The following is a 19,958-nucleotide window of genomic DNA, read 5'->3' as shown; positions in this document are numbered from 1 at the left end:
ACTATCAAATTGGAGGGAGTATATTTACTTCAATCAGATCAAGTAAGTAGTTCTTGCATGTGTTAACTACAGCTGTTCTCAGAGTTAAAAGAACATCTGTTCTGATTGCATGCATCTCTTACAAGTTAGTCGTGTGCGCATAAGAGGAAGATTAATAGTATAGCCAATAGCTGGTTATAAGACTATTTATAGTCTTCTCTTAGTTTATTCATATAGTAGTTAACACTTCATTATTAATACATAACCCACTTGTCTCTTACAAAGTTTCTTGGTTTTTTACCCGAGCTAGCTATAACCTTACCGCTCCTTCTCATCTCTCTCCTCCACGTCAACATTTAGTTGGCTTACAACTTGCTATTATACTTGTTCTAACTCCGCAAATATATCGACAGTGCTTTCTACTAATATTATATGCAATGCAATTTGATCGATATATCTGGCTGGCCTGTTTTTTACGTACGTAAGCATGCATATGTAGAGATGATTACAGGGGTCGTTAATTAATTTGCCTCGTACTCCAAAAAGCTTAGAGTTATATATGTCGTATGTATATATGTTCATCGTCACATCCAATTCAAACATGCAGCTAGCTAGCTAAGTATGTTGATGCATGAATATATAGTTAACACAAGTGGAAGAAACTTTTATTTGGCGTATACAAATAACAAGATACAGAGATCGGGCTGATCATCAATATCGATCACTGGCGATCGACAGATTGATGAACACAGAGAGAGAGAGAGAGAGATCGACCGACGACATGCGTCCATGCATGAGTATGACAATTAAAATACAGCACTTAATTGGACGAACGTAATATATATAGATAAATAATAATTAAGGGAGGGATGGATGGATGGATTTAGAGTGGGCAGGTGAAGTCGGAGGGGCAGGTCTTGTGGCAGAAGTTGAGGAGGAGGGTGAGGTCGACGGGGACGTTGAGGTTGATGCCGAGGACGTTGGCCTTGATGGCGGTGCAGAGGCAGACGGCGGCGTCCAGGTCGACGAGCCCTCCCAGCAGCGGGCAGCACTCCTCCCCCGCTGGCACCCCGATCTTCAGCTTCAGCAGGTTCAGCACATTGGCGCACACGTTCAGCTTCAGCGCGTCGATCGGGCACCGCCCCCCGCCACCCGACGGCGGCGGCGGGATCACCGGCGGGGTAGGGGTCGGGCAGTAGGGCTCGCACGCCTGCACGGCCGCCTGCAGGGAAACGAGCGCAAGGAAGAGCACCCCACAGTACACCTGCAGCTGCTTCCTGGAGGCCATACTAGCTCAGCTCAGCTCGATGGATGGATCGATGTGTCGATGAGCTAGCTGTTGGGATGGTTTCCTCTGGGGGTGTTTGCCCCTGCTATTTATAGGCCAGCCACCCGGTCTCGATCGCTTGCAACTTCAAGTTTTCTATTTGATTATTTGATCATTAATGCTAGCTAGCTACTCCTACATAACGTAGGTTGTTTTATTAAACTAATGTCCACGTACGGTGTTGTGCAGGGTTTCATTAGCCAATCAATCAACCAACCATGTATTCCCTCAGTTCCAAAATAAATCAATTCGTCGGTTTTCGTGTCCAGTGGTTGACCATCCATTTTATTTGAAATTATTTTAAGAAATTAAAAAAATTCAGTATTCATGATTTATATTTAATAAAAACAAAAATGTTAATCGTAAATTTTTTTTAATAAGACGAAGAGTCAAACATTGTAGGTAAAAAACTGAAAGATTGGTTTGTTTTGGGACGGAGGGAGTATACCACTGATCCCCTCCTAAAATATAATTATTATTCTCTACGATATTTATCCCAAAATAAGATTATTTTTATTCATTCTAGTTTGTCCTACTAAATAAAGTGAAAGGTATTTTATTCTTTATCTTTTGTATTGTAGGCATGTGATGAGTGAAAAATAAAATTATTTTGGAAGAGAGATTAGATTATTTAGAAGGGGTTTATGTTGAATATAAAAGAGTACATTACCCCTAAAAATATAAGGAACTGAAGGGTGGGAGAATAGGTGCAAATAAAATAAAAATTAATTAATATGGTAAGGAGTATCGTGGACAATGCTAAAAAAAAACTTATATAATATGAAACAAGGTTCACATCGTAAAAGTATTTACGTTTTAGAATGAACGGAGGAGAAAGTATTCATGTGGTAACACGCAGTACTAGTATATATGTTATTATATGTTGATTATGATGTTTATATATGATCCATACATATTCTAGCTAGCTCCTACTGGTATCATCCAAAGGCGGAGCAATCAAACGGTTCATCAAGAATGGAATAACTGATCGTTCGTTTAGTAGTCTGTATCAATTAATAGCTTAATTAATAACAATTCACACGCACAAATACTCTAGGCTAGGCCACATGGATTATATATATACTAAAATAATACCCATGCTTCATCACGGAAATATAAAAGGTAATTCCATATAAAATTCTATCAAAATACATGGCATACGTACATGTTGGTACCATATAGAGTGGAGGACGAACAGAGGACTTAGCGGCAGTTTAAAGAATCGGCCCACGTAGGAGAGAGATCGGTCGCTACAATATGGGCCAAACGTATGAGGAAGGCCCGTTTCTTTATATCGAACGTATAGGCCCTCGCAGCCCAGAAAACGCTACGCCTGGGTTCGTAAGCCAGAGGCCCAGAGGGTGGTGGGGTGGTAATCTCTTAATTATAGGATCATGTATTGTATCTACTTCAATTAATTAATTACTTACAAGATTATTACTGTGCGTGCTGCGTATATTGTACAATACATTAATTCCAAGGCTTTGCCTTGCGTACCATTGCCATTGCCCACTGGCAGTTAGCCAGTTACTTATGCGTGGACGAGGACGTCGTCGTCGCCATCGTCGTGAGCAGAAGAGATTATTCCGGCGTCCGCCGGGCGCTTCTCCTTGTAGACGTACACCCTCGCTGCTGCCACGAACACGGCCAGGTTGAGCACGTTCATGGCACCCAGCATCCAGTAGAAGTTGTCCAGCCTCCCGTCGTCGAGGTTGTCGGCCAGCCACGGCCGCCGGGAGGTGACCTTGTGCACCACGCTCACCAGCGCCGTGCTCAGGAACAGTCCCAGCGAGATGGTGCTCAGGAACAGCCCCGTGCTCATCGTCTTCATCCCCTTGGGGCACTCCCGCAGGAAGAAGTCCAGCTGCCCGATGTACGTGAATGCCTCTCCCGCGCCCACTAGCATGAACTGCGGCAGCAGCAGGAACACGCTCTGCGTCACGCCCGACTTGGCGGCGTCGCGGCGCCTGCGCTCGGTCAGCGCGGCCGCGGCCATGCCGAGGACGGCGAGGAGGAGGCCGACGAAGATGCGCTGCAGCGGCGAGAGGCCGTGCGGGTGCCCCGTGAGGCGGCGGGCGAGCGGGGCCAGGAGGCGGTCGTAGAGAGGGACGGTGAAGAGGATGGCGGCGACGAAGAAGACGGTGAGGGAGCCGGCGGGGATGACGAAGGAGGTAGAGAGGCGGCGGTCCATGGCGGCGGCCTGGGAGACGGAGAAGGTGGTCATCTGCGCGTACACCGTCCAGAAGAGGATGGTGGTGGCCCACGTCGGCAGCATCCGCACCACCTGCTTCACCTCCTCCACCTCCGTCACCGTCCACCTCTTCTTCTCCTCCGCCGCATCCAAGATCGCCGCATGGTCCAGGAACCTGCACCAATTTACTTAATTATTACTTATTACACCATTCAATATATATTTACTCCCAAGCTTGTTTTCCTTTTTTTAAAAAAAATCTTCAAATTAATGTCGATCGTTGAACACAATATATTTCGAATACATCGACACGCCGGCATACTACATAATTACAATATTAGCAGTGGGACTTAACAGTAATTTTCTTTATTCAATTGAAGTTGTATTGTACTCCTATATACTAGTCAAATGTACTGTGCAGTGCACAATGAGAGTTTATTACAGTAGCTAGTCAGAAATGAAGGATGGACAGTACGTGTACGTGTCCTCCTGTCCAAATTAACGTACGTACCTGCATTGATTGGAGTGGGGCAGCTTCTGCTTGCCCTTGACGTTCTCGCCGTCGTACTCGTACAGCATGGCCGGGTCGGACGGCAGCGGCAGCTTGCGCTTCCTCCAGGCGGCGGCCGTCACGGCGGCGATCTGCGTGACGGGGCTCCCCTGCAGCTTCTTGAACCGGTACCTGGTGGTGCCGCCGAGGAAGAGGAGCAGGCCGGCGAGGATGGCCACCACGCAGATGCCGTAGCCCCAGCGCCGGCCCAGGTTGTCCTGGATGTACACCAGCACGGTCACCGCCAGCAGCGAGCCGATGCTGATCAAGAAGAAGAACCAGCTGAAGAAGCGCGCCATGCGACCCCTCTCGCCGGCGTCCGACTCGTCGAACTGGTCCGACCCGAAGCCGGAGACGCTGGACTTGAGCCCGCCCGTGCCCAGCGCCGTCAGGTAGAGCCCCAGGTAGAGCACGCCCAGCTGCGTCCCGTTGGCTGGCTCGCAGCTGCCGATGGGGTCCGTGCAGGGTGGCGGCCGGAGCCCGGTCGCCGCCGTGGAGATGGTAAGGACGGCCATGCCCTGTACGTCATACGCATACGGATATATATAAGCACGTACGTACGCATATAGTACTGTATATATACGCGCGTGCGTACAGTAGCTTGGAGGGCGGTGAAGATGGCGATGGTGAGGTAGCGGGCGAGGTAGGTGTCGGCGAGGAAACCGCCGAGGAGGCAGAGAATGAAGGAGGTCCCGAGGAAGTTGGTGACGGTGTTGGCGGAGGCGGCAGTGCCAAGGTGCATGGTGGCGGTGAGGTAGGTGACGAGGTTGACGGCGATGCCGAGGGTGGTGAGGCGCTCGTTGAGCTCCACGAACAGGATCATGGCGGCGCAGGACCAGCCGCCGGTGGAGGCGCGGATGGCAGGCCGCCCCTTGTAGTCCCAGGCATCCGGCAGCTGGCTGCTCATCATCGTCGTGTTCTTCTTCTCAGGATCAGCAGCTAGCTGGGCCCGACTCAGCCTCAGGCCTCGCCATCTATCTCGATCATATCTATCCAACAAATTAAACAACAAATAGCGATCGATCTGCACTGCACGTACTACCTAATATAGATGAAAATGGTGTTTCTTCTTCCATGATCTTCTCGTCGCGGTTAGCTATCGTCTGCTGCTTTATCTTGTATTCTTGTGTCACTGAATATAATATGCGTGCATGCATCGATTTCTAGACCGAAAGGGTCGATCCACACGTTCGGCGGCTCCTCCTATGATCAAATGTGTACAGCTTAATCGTTCAGTACAAGAGTTATTAACTAACCTTGTGATCTCTATCACAATCCATAATATATTATATACCTATAGTTCTCATGACTATTAGAAACCTACAGGTCGTTCCTTTTTAAAGGAAAAACGAAAGATTGTACGAGCAAAGTACCTATTTTATGTGAAATTCATGCGTCCTGATTAAGGAGCACTTGCTAGGAACCGAGTGATACATTTATTAAAAGGGATCGATTGAGTGTAAAATGAATTGCTCGTTTTGTTTGGAAACCCTTTAATTTCTAGCACACAAGTGAATGTTCATCTGTGTGCTTGTATATTATCTAAATAGTTATAAAAAATATAAAAAGATTTGACATGATAGATCAATACTCCCTCCATTTTTTATATGACGTTGTTGACTTTTAGATCTACGTTGGATCGTTCGTCTTATTAAAAAATATTATTTAAATATGCAAAATTATAGGCCATACTTAAAGTTACTATAATAATAAATCAAATTATAACAAAATAATTATATATATATATCAAATATGAACGTAAAAGTCAACGGCGTCATATAAAAAATATGAAAGGAGTATGAGTTATATCACTACACAAACATACAAATTTAAATTCATCTTCTACAAGTTGCAAAAAAAACAAATTGAACTGAAACTAGTACACATACATTCATAATTATTTCTGTTACAATATGTAAACAAATTTAAATTATTTTTGTGGAGTGATATAACTCATTAATCTGGCTTGTCATATTTTTTATTTTTTATATAACGCGCGCTAGCTAGATCGCCAGAAAATTAAGGGAAAAAACAAGAACTAACAGAGATCTGATTCAATTAATCGACACAACTGCTAGCTATATGCATATGCATGCATGCTGATGGATATATATACATAAGAGAAATCTCCAGAATATATATCTCCTCCATCAAATGTACTCCAGTCCTGGTGAGTAGTAGTATGATTCTGGCCCGGCCCACAGTTTGATTGGCTGGCAGAATGCTAAACTTTCGATCGGACGCGCGGCCCATATATGCATAGTAACCCACTTGGACTTGGACTTGGGCTAGCTGCACCTACTCCCTGAGGTTAACTTATTTTTCGTGTCGGATTAGCCTCCTCACCCAAGTGCGTGCTAATTAAACCTAGGACTCGGTCCGTTTCAAAAAGACTCAATTTTTAACCTAGCTCGTATATACCCACGTAAAGCTATGAAAACTAGAATCACCTTTGTTTTTGCAAAACTTAATGTATTTGACTTGCTTTTTTTTTCCAAATCTCAAAACATCTGTCTCATGCTTTACTAAATGCCCATGTAACAATTGTTTAAAAGAGCACGCGCGGCTAGAGCAGTGCATCCCGTTGGACGGGATAATTAAAAAAAAACGGGTATATGTATGCGTGGCCGAGCCTGCCCGAGTCCGCCCGCATCCGCGTCTGCCTGAGTCCGTCCACCTCCGCCATTGTCTGCCTGCCTCCACCAACATCGCGTTCTCGCCGCAGCGTGTTGCACGTCTAGACCGCATTCGCGCTTAGATACGCCTCACGTACCAACGTGTACCTGGTACCAGATGATACAACTGGTGGGATACCAGTTAGTATCATCTGGTATCATAGCGTCGTACGACAAGAAAAGCTCAAAAAGATGTATGTATCATATGGTACCAAGTGGTACCAAGCGGTACCATATGGTTCTACGTGGTATCATATAGTATCAGCATGTATCAACAGGTATCAATAAGTATCGATAGATATCGCTTGATTCTCATATGGAAACCTGGATGATACCGATTAATATTAACTTATGTTAGATGATACCAAAAGATACCGGAAGGTATCAATTCATTAGGTTTTAGTGTGGTATTATATGATACCAGAATGTATCAACATGTATTATAAAATATCAATAGGTATCCGATTGATCACATAAAGGATAGCATAATATATTCACACTCAATGCAAAGCAAATACGAAACAGTTGTTGGGTTGATCTAGCTAGCTAGCTCTAGCTTGGCCTCAATGGAGAGCGAGCTAGCTCTAGCTTGGTCTCAATGGAGAGCGAGCCAGCACAAATTCACGGCAGCGGCGGCGACAACCTCAACCTATGCGTGCACACGAAGATCTCATCGCTCCGGCCTCCGGCGTCCTACCAGCACCGACGGTAGAGACGGCGCTGCCTGCACGGCCAGTCTTGTTGGCGACGCACGTAGGGCGTCGAGTCGAGGCCGAGCTTAGCGCAGAACGCGTGCACCTCACGTCCGCAAGACAGTAGTCCGGCGTCGGTGTGTGAGGCAAAATCATCTAACAATCCTGTCTGAACGGAATACCATTTTTTAAGTCTTTCTGTGTTTAAAAATATTCTTTTGGTGGGATAAACATGAAGAGTTAAAATGAAATTTGTTGAAGACGGAGGTAGTACTATAACTATCAATCATGAAAGCGATCGATATGATCGATCGAGCGCTTTCTAAATATAATTTGTTGTTAATTGTTGGTTGCTATCTAGGTTAGCTAGCTTTACGGCCGGCCGGCTTATGTAATTGACTTGAAGGTTTAATTATTTGCTGGTGATGGCCAAGTCACCTTAATTCTTTTTTACTAGTATATAATTTGGGATGCATGCATGCATATATGCTAAGCAGTAAAGTGGACGACCATAGTTCTCTTTTTTAGTGTGTGTGTATAGTAGTATTAAGCAATAGTGTGCTCTAGCTCAGCATTAGTAGCTAGCTAGCTAGGCCGCATTCGTTCTTAGCGATGGTAAGTTAACCTAGCATGGAAAACAAACAGAGTAATAGATCAGTACATGATTAAATAATTATTAATTATTAAAAAATATAAAATAGATTAATATGATTTTTTAAAAGAACTTTAGTATAGAAAATTTTTGTAAAAAATATATCGTTTAGCAGTTTGAGAAGCGTACGCGCGAAAAAGGGGAATAAGTTAACTTAGGTCATTCCTAACCCATAACACTAGATATAGTTTCTATAGACTTTCCATCATCAAGAAATTAGTACTAGACACTACTCTTCCATTGCAAACATCACTATTTCATACTTCAATTTAATACTACGTATCTCACATGATATCTTGGATGTTGTGTAGAAATCATATCTCTTTCATTGCAAACATCACTTTCCATACTTTCTAGATGATAACTTATTTAATGTTATGGATACTATCATAGTCATTGGATTGAAAATAACATTACATGCGTGGAACGAACGGCATAGCCCATGCATATATATGCGGCCATGCGGATGCAGGCACGCTCGATTTCCACTAAATTTTTGTCGCCATCAACCAACTACCAGGCCAAGCGTAAATGATTATTGTTAATAATATTATGGATATTAAAGTTCCATTAATACTTTGCATGTAATTAATTGTTTTCTAAATTAAAAAGCGGCTTAATTGAAAGAAGATATCATGTCAACTATAACTTATTAATAATTTTGAGATATATACATTCTATAAAAATCATATATATATATTAATCCTAAGTTCCTAAATTTAAAATAAAATGTTCATAGCATTACCAATGGCATATTAATTTGTTTAGTCTGAGTTGAACCCAACAAGAGAAAAACTTGAAGAGCCCATAGTATTTTGATCATCGCATATTCTGGATGAATTAGCAATTTAATTTCCTATCTAATAATACGATCCATCCAACCAACAATCAAATATCAAAATGATAGCATATTCTGTATGAATTAGCATTGCATTGTTCTCAAAATGATGATATGTCCTGCGCGCAAATGATGCTTGCAATCAAATCTCGCACATATATAATATTAGGATTTAAAATGTTGAAATTAAAGTACTATTTCCTTCATGAAAAACTCGGTATACAGTTATATTTTAAATATTTGTTATAAATCTACAGTTTTAGCAAATAGTGATAAATCATGTGCGTCGGAGACTATATATACATGTCAATGATAAAAACAACATTTAAGAACGGAGGTATTACTTAGTAAATATGCTAGCAATTTCTTTTAAAAAAAGGTTTTACAATATATAATATCATAGCACTGGGCTATTCTATGACATAAACGAGTTGTCAAGCGTTCAGGGAAAAAAAAAACGTGTATTTGTGACTAGAGGGGAAGTCGGCATATATTTCGAGAAAGGCACCAACTGCTTATTAATTAGTTCGCAGCCTCGTTATACTAATATGAGTAATTTTACGATACTTGAGAAGTCACCATGAGGTACCTAGTTACTGTGAGCGAGCGAGCTAGTTACTGTGAGGTACTTATTAAGGACTATAAAATTACTCTACTAATATAATACGTACGTCCCTCCGTTTTTAAATTAATCACACCATTGCCTTTTGATGTAACTTTCGACCATGGATATATATATATATATATATATATCTTGTTGAAAACCTATAAAAGCATCGTTGATTTTGTTGTGATCTAATTTATTATTAAATAACTTACTTTGTTATATTTATATTAAATCTTTAAATAAGAGGAACTGTTAAGTAGAGAGAGAGAGTATGAGTTAGTTAACTGATTTGAAGAGGGGGGCTGAATATATGTGTGGTGCCGTGCCCATGTACGTTATGGTGATGAGTGGTCGCAAGTGCGTGGACGGGCAGGGGCTCACAAGGAAGGTCACAAGCATGCATGCCTGCCTGCCTCTAGCTAGTTGGAGAAGAAAGGCCAAAAGCCCGTGAAGGCATGCATGGGTCCAGTCCAGTCCAGGCCACAGAGAAAAAGACCAAAGGCAAAAAAGCTTGATTTGCAGGCTTGCTAGCTGCACGGGTTGAAAGTGACAAGATCCAATTTTATATATACTTGATCTGTTTGTTCCAAAACCCTGCAGCTTAATTTATGAAGGCTTTCAAACTAAGTACGTACTTACGAATAATATATGCATATATGGATCAACCCACTATCAATGGATTCTCAGCTTATTATATATATAGTAGTAGATGCATGGGATGAGATGGGGGTGCATGCATGCATGATCGATCAGAAATTAAGATGATACAAAATTGGCGTCTGTCGATCTGGAACGACGGCTAGCTAGCAGAGACCGATCATGCATCATCAACAAGAGAGGGGTACGTAATTAAGTATATAATAATAAATCCAGCAGGTAGCAAAAGCTAGAAATGACAAACCACGTACGTAGCTAGGGAGAATGAAGTGAAACCCAGAATGAACCGGCCTGCTGCTGGTGTAACAGGAAGCAGAGATAGCTAGCAAATGCAATAAATATTATATTGACTGATTCGTTTGCATGATTTGCGTGCATGTAAACATATTTAGTAGTAGCACACGATTACATTGGACATGCATGCATATATGATGAGGTACAATTAATGATCGATATACATGCATGCATATCATCATGGTCGATATATAGATAGTAGTATATGGTGGATCGACAGTGCACGCACTGATGGATGCAGATAGTGAAACGGAGATCGGACGTCACAAGCGACGTCTCGCGATGGATATATGCATTGAAGGCAATGGCAATGTAGGAAGAAGGAAGGGAGAAAGAAATATAGTTAAGAGTCGAACTGGACGAGGGAGGAGTAGACGGTGTTGGGCTGCCAGTCGGCGGGGATGACCTGGTCGGCGACGAGCGTCTTGCCGGACTCGTTGGTGATGCGGAGGGAGAAGGGGCCCTGCAGCGGGTGGTTGGTGTCGAGGCGCCAGATGGATCCCCACGACTCGCGCATCGCCGTCCACACCCCCGTCGGCGTCGCCGCCCCGTCCGCCGCCCTGATCGACTCCATCAGCTCCACCTGCACCACGTCGCCGTCGCCGTTCTCGTACTCCACCAGTATCGCCAGGTACACCGGGTTCGACCCCTCCTCCACGTGGAACGTCACCGTCAACCCCGGGTACTGGCATGCCACCCTGCATTCATTTTCATTTTATTTAGTCATTTCTTACTTACTACTGTAGTATCTTCCTCCATCCATCCATCATTTTCATTATAGTATAGTATTTTCTATTCCTTCCTTCCTTCTTTCTCTTGCATTGCATGCATATATATTATTATTGGTGCATGCAAAAGGAACGGAAAGAGATAGTGCTAGTGGGTGTGGGTGTGGGTGTGGGCCCCACCAGAGAGAGCAATGGCAATGGCATGCAAGCAACTGACTGAAAAATGAAAAGCCGGGCAGTCATGCGAATGCGAGCGGTTGTTTCGTTAAGAATTAATGGAATTAAAGTTGATGATACATATATATCGATGGACGTGGACACGGCTGGTTAATTCCATTAGTTAAGGTAGGTAGTTGGGTTGGGGGCCGGGGTACCTCCTGAACTGGATGTCGATGATGCCGGCGTGGCGGAGCTCGTCGTTGCGGTTGTCCTTGGCCATGGCGCCGAACGCCGTGCCGCTCAGGTCGAAGTGGTACAGCGACACCGGGTAGTAGTTCATGTCCGTGATGATCACTGTCTCCGGGGCGCCCGAGCACGCCGGGTGCCCCACGCATCGGATCTGCATTTCCACTATTCATTCAGTATTCGTCCGTCACGGGATGGACACTTTCTACTCCGTATATATAATGCATTTGCATTACGTACATCCATCAATATACTATCATCAGAGTATTAATTATTAGCTGAGAGAGAGGGAGACGACGACGACACAAAAGTTAAAGATGGGAATGGGAATGGGACCTGGTAGCAGGAACCGCAGCCCTTGCCGTCCTTGAACAGAGGCTCGTTGCCGCAGGACGTCATGGCCGAGAACGGCGGCAGGTTCACGTTCTTGAACCCGCACGCGCCACCGTTGTCGTCAGGCCCAGCGCCGTTGGGGGCGCCGTACCAGGTCGCCCGGGCGTTCAGCCACCCGCCGCTGGTGCTACTGCCGTTGCCGGGGATGGAAGCAGGAGGAGGAGGGACGGTGCTGCTGGAATTGGAGGAGGAAGAAGAAGCATTGCCAGGGCTGGGGCTGGGGCTTGGGCTTGGGATTGGCTTGTGGGGCTTGGGAGGCTTGTGATGCTTGGTGGTGGCGGTGCAGCCATGGGCGGCGAGCAGGCAGAGCAGAGCAGCCGCAACGGCCACGGACCATAGCCTGCCCGCCATCTAATTCACTTGCAACGGTCGATCAATATAAGCCTTGCTTTGCTTTTGCCTGTGCCGTCGGCCATCGGGCATATTTATAGCTAGCTGCCCGCCCGCCAATCATATATATGCATGTGACCTACAAGGAAGCACTCCTATATACTATAATGCAACATGCATGCATATATGTAATCTACCTAATTTGCTAGTGATTTTTCCTCAAAAAAAACTTTATCCATTTCTAAAATTTTTTTTTTCTAATTCAAAATTTATATCACAATATGCATTCATTTACCCGTTCCCATGATTCCAATCATCATAACGATCGAACACCTAATTAGTTGTTTGTAAAGAAAATCAAATCAATTCAAAATTAATCATCCAATTGCGTTGCTAAGCAACCTAAACAATTTATATATTTTGAATTAGAAAAGCTGCGCCTAGGCCTTTTTTCTTAAAAAAAAACCTTATATATATATATATTAAAAAATAATAGATAGATAGATAGATAAATTACCGGCCGGCTGGGTCACATGTGGCTGGAGGGACTCAATCCATCAATCTATGATGTATCTATCAGACATGACATGCATGTCCATCCACCGTGCATACCTCCGTCCTAAAATAAATTAATCCCTCCGTCTCAAAATAAATCAACTTTTCAATGTTTAACTCTTCGTCTTATTTAAACAAAATTTACAATTAACTTTTTATTTTTATTAGATGATAAAATATGAATAGTACTTATATGTAACTAATTTTTAAAAAAATTTCTTAAACAAAATGCCGAAACGTTGGTTTTTTTACAGAGGGAGTATATCGCTTGACCAGACTCCACTTTTCAATTTCTACCTGAAATTTTTCCTTAACGTACGCCCGCTGGGTTTTAGGCCTTAATTACCTTGCCGCACTTTGCCACGCTACATTAATTTTATATCTATGCAGCAATTCAATTCATAGATATATAGATATCAGCGATGGTATACATTTTTACACAGCAAATGCTCGCCACATTCAGCGCTGCCTAAGCTAAAAAGATCCTGACTCCACCATTACTCCGGATATAAAAGAGAGCAATTTTACTATTCTTGAGAATGTATCAAGAGGTACCCACTGTTTTCTACGTAAAATTTGGTAACTCTTCATACCTTAGTACTACACGGTATCAAATTTTACATAAAAAAGAGTGGGTACCTCATGTACCTCCTTTAAGGATGAAAAAAATGCTCTATAAAAGAACCATCAAAGAGAGAGTCAAACCCATTTGTTTGATACTAGTTAGGCTTATAAGCCAAGGTTTGAAATTTTAAATTTAAATTTAGAGTTGATTTTACGATTTTTTTTAAATTATAGTTTATTTTTAGCATTAGCTTGGATCGATAACCATAGATATATACAAAATTCATTGACAAATCGATAAGAATATATAATCAATTACTTAACTTTATATTATTTTAGAAAAAATAGATGATAATCACAGCTCTTTTGCTTTCTTAAATGCAGGGTCTTTGCGCCTTTTCTCTTTGGAGTAATGTGGCTGTGCATCCAATCCATCAAAAGGTTAGAATCCTAAATTTGGTACTGATTGTTCACCAAATTTAGATTTAGAAGTACGCAGGGCACCATGGGTTTAGTGGGGGCACACACACATGTCCATTCTAGAACCATCCACAGATAAGTTAAAGCTAGTATCTAAAGTCCAGCTTAGTCTCGAGATGTTTTTTTTTCTTTTAAAGAAACAAGAGTATTAATTATAGCTTACACGTAGTTAGCAGATTGAGCCGTATCACTGTCTGTAGTAGCAGCAACTGGCATATGTGTGTAGAAGCAAGCCTGTGTTAGTTGCTAGCTATTGGACAGAATCAATCAATCAAAGTGTATATCAGCATCACGTGCAGAGTCAAGCATGGATCACATCACAGGGTTTTGTCTTACAAGCTAGCAATATATGCTTGTGTGCAAGTATGTGCAGCGCCAGCTTTGGACAAATGTAACAAACAAGGCAGGGAGAAAAATCATAAACAAAAGGAAATGAATCAGTAGATGGATGGTGGTTAGAAGACGCCAGGTTACCCGTGAAATGGAATGTATATATACGCCTCGTACTTGATCCACCCGTGAAATAAAAACCTGCAAGGGAACTCAACAAGAGACAGCAACATCAACTATTTGATTAATTGATTATATATTCAGCTTGCTTGTAAAGCAAATTGCAGTTTCATCTTACAAACAGCTATAGACCAACCAGAGAGACTGGCTGACCTTATGAAAAAAACCATGTACATTTATATTCCAAGACCCTTTCGTTATTCTCCATTTTATTGGTCTATAGTTATGAAATTTGAAATTAACAAATATTTCAATTTGGAGCAAATAAATCGAACCATTCCCTTTAAAAAGTTTTGGGAATACAAAGTTCCATTGAAATATTTGTTTTGCATGGCTACTTCTTAAATCATGACAAAAGATAACCTGCTTAAAAGAGGGCGGAAAGAAAAAAAAAAGGCTCAAAATGTCAGTTCTGTGATGGCAAGGAGACCCTAGTAGTCACATTTTTCTACATTGTCCTCTGGCTAGATTTATCTGGAATATAGCGTATCATGCTTTTGATATCTCAAGTCAATCAATATGTAGTACTCCGTATCAAACATATGTTTGGAGGGTGGCTTCTCGGCTTTACATCTGATTTTAGAAAGTATGTTGTGGTACGAGTAATGTCTGTCATTTGGGCAATTTATTGTTTTCCAAGCTGTGTCTGTTTTATTTTTTTTCTTGTTATGTCTAGCTCTTAATGTTAGTGGAACTGGTGTAGTCACTGTTTCTTTAATGGAAACAGGGGAGGCTCTGCCCCCTCCCCCCACTAAAAAAATAATCTGGAGTAAAGTTTTTGTTTCCTCTTGATCGAGTAAATCAATGAATTCAGAATTGGCAAATGCAATGTTAATCTCTACTTTCTATAAAGTTAATATCATTATCTCTTTTCTCGTTAAGTCACATCACTTTAATTGTTTTTAGCCTTAGAATGATACATCAATAGTGTAAATTAAGTCACATTGTCTAAATTATTTTTAGTCTTAGGATGATACATGAACGGTGTAAATTAAGCCACATCATTTCAATTGTTTTTAGTCTTGGAATAAACATCAAGGGTATAAATTGCATCTCTTCACATCATCTCAATTGTTTTTAGCCTTTAGATGATTCATCAAGAGCGTAAATTACATCTCTTTTCCAAGAAGACACACCATACAACCCAACCATCTATAACCTATAGATAATTGATAAAGACACAAAAATATATATACACATGAAAAAATCGTATAGTAGATAAGATTTTTTTTAAATTCATATCTACTATATTGTCACACAGTTTTTCTACAACAACGCGCAAGGTATCCATTTGGTTGTACAAATCCAGATGTCCAGCTACAATGTTTTCTCATGATTTAATAATTATGAAAATTAGAGTTAGTAAATGACAGATGTAATACTCTGTTTGAAATCCTAATCTGTGCCCCATATATCTCCCCCCCAACAGTTGCCTGCCACATCGAAAAAAAACACTTTTTGGGAGGGAGGGCTTTGTGATATACATCTGTTGATATCGAAAAAGAAAAATGTTTTTAAAAAATTAAAAAAGAAAATATAGAAATAAAAAAAATGTTCTCGCTGGGGTTGCATTGTACTGTCGTACACGTTGCCATGGTTTTTTTTGACAGAAGGCCAAAGCCCAGCTTTTCATTAAAACGAGAAACAACGTAACAGTGGGAACCGGCTAGCCAAAACAGGTCCAGCAAGCCGTAAGCTAAGAAAAGCTCTACAGAAAAGAGTCCGAGAGATAAACCACCATTGGGAGAGATAAACCACCATTGGGAAGCAGAGACTACAGGTAGGAAAGGAAACAACCAACAACATCACAGCTCCAACTGACCAACATCAGAAAAACTCAAAGGAGGACTACAACTTCATCATATCTCTGTTCTTGAACTTCCGAGATTCCGTACTGAACATTGCCGTGCAGAAATCCATTGACCCAGAACCACCACCTCTTCCTCCTTCAAATATTTCTTCCACTATAAAAGTAAACAGATAATTCCTACAGAAACATTCAAAGGAGAAGAAACAATTTGGTCACGGAACACCATATCATTTTTGACAGACTAAAGTTGCCAGCAACAAGCAACCACAAGACAAAATCTAACTCTACCGAATTAAACTCTATTTGACCAGACAAAACAATCATCAAACTCTTCAAAAGATGAGGTTTCCCACCGCATCTCTACATATCACCAGACAAAAACAGCTAGAGGATCATCATAGAAAATGTGTCTAGAATCTTCAATTGCATTGCAAAGTTGACAAAATTCTGAGCCATCACATCTTTATTTTTTTGTAACTGACAAGCTTTCCTGGTCCTGACTAGAGACGGCCCATTGGATAAAATTCCGGCCTAGCTTTCCTATATTATGTACGTGGGCTTTTACGTGGCTGACGCACTGGATAAGTGTGTTTCATTTGCTTTTGTTTATGGGCTGGGCTGAGGCCCATCCCAATTAAGAACGGAGCTTGGATACTGTTGGGCCACCACTCTCTCTCTCTCTCTGAAAAAGGAAAGTATTTGTTGGGCCACGACAAATTAAGGTAGCAGATCGAGGTAAGCATGATTGAGTATAGTGTGGTCATGCTTAATTAGCTATATAGTTAGCAGTATGTTCTATTCAATTTTGTTGCGAGCAGTAGTTGTTACGACGGATCAATCATCAATGATTTGATTCCCGCGGCGCCTGGCTGGCTTGAAAATATGTATAAAATAAAAAGGTGTAAAGGCTATTTCATCATATGCATTAATAAATAAATAAAGAGATGGAATCGCAGAGAAAAAAAAAAGAGGGAGGGCAGGCAGAGGCCAGGGTAGCAGGCATGTGCCGCCCAACAAGGTGCCACGTTCTTCGGCCATCTCGATCTGCGCACCGCGACCAACCATACATGCATTGCATTGCGTCATCTCTGCCTGCCTGCCTGCCTGCCAGCCACTCCACTTGCTCTCAGTACTTAGCTATAGTAGTGGAGCACTCTTGCAATTATCTTAATCATACCACAGGAGTAGTAGTAGTACTAGTAGTAGATTGCAGTGGCAATGCACTGCATGCGTGCTAAGTACAAATTAACTATCATAATCGCTCCATCAGCAGTGACAGCTAGCTTTCCCTTCTTCCACTGAATATATATATATAGGCTAGGATTGAGAAGCAAGCAGCCTAAGCATGAGATAATATCTCTCGACTCTGGTCAAGCTAACCAGCACTCGAAATGGTAGGCAGTAGCAGAAGCAAGTTTGGTGTAGTACTAGTAGTTCTGGTGTGCTGCCTGGCCCTGCAGGGGTGCAATGGCGGCGATGTGGCGGCGTACAACGAGAGCGCGGCGGCTGTGGGGGCGGGGTGGGGCAACGCGAAGGCGACGTGGTACGGGCAGGCGAACGGGGCGGGGCCGGCGGACAACGGCGGCGCGTGCGGGTTCAAGAACGTGAACCAGTACCCGTTCATGGGGATGACGTCGTGCGGCAACCAGCCGCTGTACAAGGGCGGCAAGGGCTGCGGCTCCTGCTACAGGGTGAGGTGCAGCCGCCACCCGGCCTGCTCCGGCAACGCCCAGACCATCGCCATCACCGACATGAACTACTTCCCGCTCTCCCAGTACCACTTCGACCTGAGCGGCACCGCGTTCGGGCGCCTCGCCAAGCCCGGCCGCGCCGACGACCTCCGCCGGGCGGGGATCATCGACGTGCAGTTCGAGCGGGTGGCGTGCGAGTTCCCGGGCCTCAAGGTGGGCTTCCACGTGGAGGAGGGCTCCAGCCCCGTGTACCTGGCGGTGCTGGTGGAGTACGAGAACGGCGACGGCGACGTGGCGCAGGTGGAGCTGAGGGAGGCCGGGGCCGGGGCCGGGGCGGGGGCGGGGTGGACGGCGATGAGGGAGTCGTGGGGGTCGGTGTGGCGGCTGGACTCCAACCACCGGCTGCGCGCGCCCTTCTCCATCCGCATCCGCAGCGACTCCGGCAAGACGCTGCTGGCTCCCAACGTCATCCCTCTCAACTGGAGGCCCAACACCTTCTACCGATCCTTCGTCCAGTACTCCTCCTAGGCCCTGGCCCTAGCCTTACTCCTTAATCCCCAATTATTATTATTATTATTATTATTATTATTATATGGTAATTCCACTACCATACTATTAATTAGTATTATTATATATGTATTTACCAATATATATAATATAGCTTAATTAGCAGCTAGCTAGCTAGTATTATGAGAGCCTGGCTGGGATGCAGGTTCGGGCTCAAAATATCTCCACACCACACACACATGCCCGCATCATCCATCGATCCAGCTGGAGTATTACATATACGATGACCACGTACTGCCTGCTAGGGAGCAATTCATGTAGTAATCTGCGTTCGTTGTCTGTAAACTTAATCAGCCTATTGTATTCAGTTCGCTGATCCTGATTTTATAATTAATTAATTGATTAGAGTACTAAATTTGATACGGAGTATGTATACACTACTATATTATATCCACCGACACGAAACAGTACTATATATGCATGTCGTCGTCCTCTGACCCTCTCTGTTTGCGTGCTGCATGTCAGCACCAGCATGTGCCTTGCCTTGCTGTAACTACTCCTTATTTTGTTCCGTTAAGCCTAAATACGAAGCCTATGTAGATGCGACAAACAAAACGATCGATGACAAAAGAAAAATATTCTCATATCGTGTTTCTCTCCCAAATAAAAATGATAAAAAAGAGCAAAGAAAAACATTCTCAATCCCGTTAAAACAGGAAAAGGAAAGAAACAAAAACTTATTTTGTTCCAACTAATAAAAGGAACCAACGTTCGTGTGGATGGCGAACATGCGCACGTTCCCGGTGTAGCCTTCTCGTACGTACAGCCCCGATGAAGCATTCGGATCACCTACCATTGCTTAGCAACGGCAGGCCAGCACAGTAAAAGAACACATAAATAATTAATGGTAAAAATACTATAGCATATGCACCGTAGCTTAAAAAACAACAAAACATTTACCGTGTTGTACGGTAGCATATGGTCCATAGCCGCCAGGAGCCCCCCAGGAAAGCAGTCCTAACGAGAGAACAGTAAAGTGAGTCGGTCGTCGTCCATACTATCTCTGTCCCCGATAACTTCGTTTGATAAATGTTTTGATATTTTGTTTTATTTAAAATTTTGCTGCGATTAATATTTTTATTGTTGCTAGATAGTACATAAATAATACTTTATACGTGACTATTTTTAAAAATTTATATATAAAATTTTTAAATAAGATGAATGGTCAAGCTGTAGACATAGAAATCGAAAAATAAAATCGAAAAATGAATGGAGGCACTAGCAACATGAAGCAGTCAAAGTAGAAACATATTAATTAGGCGCCGTTGAGTTTGGAAAAAAAATTTGGGAGAAGTATCATATTAAATGTTTGACCGGATGTCAGAAGAAGTTTTCGGATATGAATGAAAAAACGAATTTCACGGCTAGCCTGGAAACCGCGAGACGAATTTTTTGAGCCTAATTAATCCATCATTAGCACATGTTGGTTACTGTAACACTTATGGCTAATCATGTACTAATTA

General features: G+C 42.8%; 4 protein-coding genes across 4 annotated transcripts; 1 reads left to right on the top strand and 3 right to left on the bottom strand.

The window, feature by feature from the left end:
• Positions 1 to 617: 617 nt before the first annotated feature.
• Positions 618 to 1,315, bottom strand: LOC102699756 (cortical cell-delineating protein-like). Its single transcript, XM_006649164.3, has one exon. The coding sequence runs from the start codon at positions 1,265 to 1,267 to the stop codon at positions 863 to 865; it is 405 nt and encodes a 134-aa protein (XP_006649227.1). The 5' UTR covers positions 1,268 to 1,315; the 3' UTR covers positions 618 to 862.
• A 1,292-nt stretch (positions 1,316 to 2,607) lies between these two features.
• Positions 2,608 to 5,588, bottom strand: LOC102705238 (protein NRT1/ PTR FAMILY 6.3-like). Its single transcript, XM_040522641.1, has 3 exons — positions 4,643 to 5,588; positions 4,009 to 4,565; positions 2,608 to 3,672 (listed from the first exon to the last, which is right to left on the bottom strand). Exons 1-3 carry the CDS (start codon positions 4,955 to 4,957, stop codon positions 2,838 to 2,840), a joined length of 1,707 nt encoding a protein of 568 aa, XP_040378575.1. The 5' UTR covers positions 4,958 to 5,588; the 3' UTR covers positions 2,608 to 2,837.
• A 4,774-nt stretch (positions 5,589 to 10,362) lies between these two features.
• LOC102704965 (expansin-B7-like) lies at positions 10,363 to 12,367 on the bottom strand. The gene is made up of 3 exons (XM_006650886.3): positions 11,932 to 12,367; positions 11,565 to 11,749; positions 10,363 to 11,160 (listed from the first exon to the last, which is right to left on the bottom strand). Exons 1-3 carry the CDS (start codon positions 12,337 to 12,339, stop codon positions 10,806 to 10,808), a joined length of 948 nt encoding a protein of 315 aa, XP_006650949.2. The 5' UTR covers positions 12,340 to 12,367; the 3' UTR covers positions 10,363 to 10,805.
• A 5,226-nt stretch (positions 12,368 to 17,593) lies between these two features.
• LOC107303733 (expansin-B8-like) lies at positions 17,594 to 18,516 on the top strand. Its single transcript, XM_015834252.2, has one exon. It carries the CDS (start codon positions 17,629 to 17,631, stop codon positions 18,454 to 18,456), a length of 828 nt encoding a protein of 275 aa, XP_015689738.2. The 5' UTR covers positions 17,594 to 17,628; the 3' UTR covers positions 18,457 to 18,516.
• Positions 18,517 to 19,958: the final 1,442 nt, after the last annotated feature.

This window comes from Oryza brachyantha, chromosome 3 (assembly GCF_000231095.2).
Source record: "Oryza brachyantha chromosome 3, ObraRS2, whole genome shotgun sequence".
Classification (NCBI taxonomy): Eukaryota; Viridiplantae; Streptophyta; class Magnoliopsida; order Poales; family Poaceae; genus Oryza; species Oryza brachyantha.
Note: the sequence above shows the minus strand (reverse complement) of the source record. Positions and strands in the feature narration are given on the sequence as shown.